Genomic DNA, 2,731 nt, shown 5'->3' on the forward strand with positions numbered 1-2,731 from the left:
CTGAGGTGAGGGATTCTGAATATCAGGCCAACTGTCTCCAAAGAATGCTTCCTTAATTTTGGTCTTTCTTTAAAATTATGCCATACATGTAGAAAATTTCTTAAATATTCCAGGTAATACAAGTCCTTTTAAAATTTAAGATGATTTTAGGGGTTTTAACAACATTATCAATATCTAGAAAGCTCGAGTCGGTATCTTAGGAAAGACAAGTTAGCAATTGCCTAAAGACAAAAAATGGACACAGCCTAGGCAAAGAGAAGACAGAGACAAATGCATTATAATAGCTATGTCTTTCTTTCTTGGAGAAAGGGCCCAGGACATTAAAAAAAAAAAAAGTACTGTGGGAAGACATCCCCTCAAGATGGATTTTTGATCACTGTGAGAGTCTTTCCAGTATTGATGTCAGTTCTGCTGTGTTTTTAAACCCAACCAAGTATGCTTGCATATAGAACCAAAAATAAATCTATTAACTGTACCGGGCCAAAGTTTTAAAACTCTAGAAATCACGTGACCTTTTGTGATTGTTTTCTCGTACACGCGGCCGTGAACCCAATCTTTCTCGACTTCATGTGTTCTTTCATATTCTGAAGAAAGATGCATCATTTGCCCCTCATGATGCAACACATGTGTGACTTTTGAAGAAATTGATCAATGTAGGAGTCTTGATTTTACGATTTTTTTTGCTATTTTTATAAAATTGATTACTACAACTCTGTGATGAGAAGATATTTAATTAAAAATTCAACACTATTTAATGTAACTGACGTTAAGTGACTGGCAATCAAGTGTTCTACGCAGGGTGTGGTATGTTGATACTTTGAAGAAACAGCAATTCATTCTAAGAAAATTATAGCAGCAAACTCCGGAACAACCTAACTACTAGCCAAGCAGGTTCCGACATTCTTATGAGTGTGGTCAGGGGACCATAGATTAAGACTTTGTCTCAGGCAAATGTAATTCATGGAATGTCACCAAAGGAGGGGCACATGTAGCGTCATGTTCACTGGCCAGAGTATATAAGCCTCCTTGTAAAGATGTCGACATTCACACTCAGGATCTTGCCTTGAATAGCAAACGCAACTCAACACCCTTAACACCATGAGATACTACGGCAACTACTATGGAGGCCTGGGCTGCGGCTGTGGAGGCTTCGGTGGCCTGGGCTGGGGCTCTGGCTGGGGATGTGGCAGCTTCCGAAGACTGGGCTGTGGCTGGGGCTGGGGAGGCCTCAGACATGGCTCCTGCCGCCCACTGTGCTATGGCGGATATGGGTTCTCTAGCTTCTGCTGAAAACATTGTTGAAATTGGAAGCAAAGGGAAAGCCTCCAAATTTATTTGGTCGTATTTTTGTGCTTTGATTTCCAGAGCATCTGTCCTATATCCTCCAGGACCAAGTGATAGCTATGTGTCAACGGTCAAACTGTTTCTACAAATATTTGGTGTCTTTTTCCCTCCAGAACCCCTCATCTTAAATGTATATTCAATATATAAAACTGCCCCTTGTTTGATGTCCTCATGTTGGTTTACTTTTCTAGTCACGATTGCCTTAATGTTATCTTTCTAGAAGATCTTGAAGAAAATTTGCATTTTGCTATTGTCTAATAAAATGATTACTCAGAATATAAATACTTTGGTTTTGTCTGATGTTTTAATTTTACTATTTTAACATCTTCTTTTGCAACTCGGATAAAGATTCTACTTGTGAAGCAGTAAGGTCTGTGGCTATTGATACAGTATGATGCAAAAATGTCTCGTTCACCACATTATACAAGCTTGAGAACACATAGGAAGTAATACGAACAGTTAATAAAAATAACTTGCCTTGTCTGTTCTCTTAATATATATCAGTCCTCTCAAAAGTCCTTTAAGTGTTCCTGGAACTACTAAGGGTTGTGTCGTTCTCATATTTACAAACAAGTGCATTCTTGTGTGTGAAATGGCTACTAGCTAAACATTTTCTTTTTCTTTTTCTTTTTCTTTTGTAAGGCCTTTTATTAGTTTCACTGCATCCTCAGGATGAAGGTAGTCAGATTTCCTGCATAGCCTCTGGTCCCACACCTGCACAGCATCCCCCAATATCAATATGCCCTACCAGAGTGGTACTTTGGTTATAACTGATAAACCTACATTGACATATTATAATCACCCAGCTCATATTGTAATGTTCATTCTTCGTATAGTACATTCTATGGGTTTGGACAAATATACAATGACCTGAATCCATCATTATATCATACCGAGTATTTTTACTGCCTTCAAACCTTCTTTTATTTTAGTTTTTATTTAAATTCCAGTTAGTTAACATCCAGCATAATATCGGTTTCAGGTGTATAAGTTAGTGATTCATCACAATAGGTGCACTCCTTAATCCCTGTATATCTTCTATGGTCTTCCTTTCCATCTCTTCCCTTGCTGAATATCTTCCTGACATCACCAGTCTGGCCAGACATGCCTTTGCTTTCTTACAAATTTTGTTTTTGAGCAGTGGAGGAGAGTGGAAAGTGTCACTCATTTTCCAGGCAGGAACTATGCTTCTATAGTTGGCATCTTCTGAGGGCTACTGTTTCTTATAAGGCCAATCCACCTGGCATTACCATGGGGCACTGGACCTCAGAGGTACAGTGTTCGATGGAAAATAAACGTGTAGGGGGGGTTATTTTCTGTTTTCTTTTTACACTCTATCACAAATCTCTTAATATTCTATAGATCTTCTCATGAATGAACAATGGTA

The 2,731-nt window shown here is 38.5% G+C and overlaps 1 protein-coding gene across 1 annotated transcript; it reads left to right on the top strand.

Annotated features, from left to right (window-relative positions):
• Nucleotides 1–1,098: 1,098 nt before the first annotated feature.
• LOC125921510 (keratin-associated protein 19-4-like) lies at nucleotides 1,099–1,290 on the top strand. Its single transcript, XM_049629152.1, has one exon. It carries the CDS (start codon nucleotides 1,099–1,101, stop codon nucleotides 1,288–1,290), a length of 192 nt encoding a protein of 63 aa, XP_049485109.1.
• The last annotated feature ends 1,441 nt before the right edge of the window (nucleotides 1,291–2,731 follow it).

The sequence above is a fragment of the Panthera uncia genome, chromosome C2 (genome assembly GCF_023721935.1).
Source record: "Panthera uncia isolate 11264 chromosome C2, Puncia_PCG_1.0, whole genome shotgun sequence".
NCBI classification, from domain to species: domain Eukaryota; kingdom Metazoa; phylum Chordata; class Mammalia; order Carnivora; family Felidae; genus Panthera; species Panthera uncia.

Bases quoted from the DNA above. Each gene is read 5' to 3' on its own strand.
- LOC125921510 (XM_049629152.1), top strand. From the start codon at position 1,099: ATGAGATACTACGGCAACTACTATGGAGGCCTGGGCTGCGGCTGTGGA.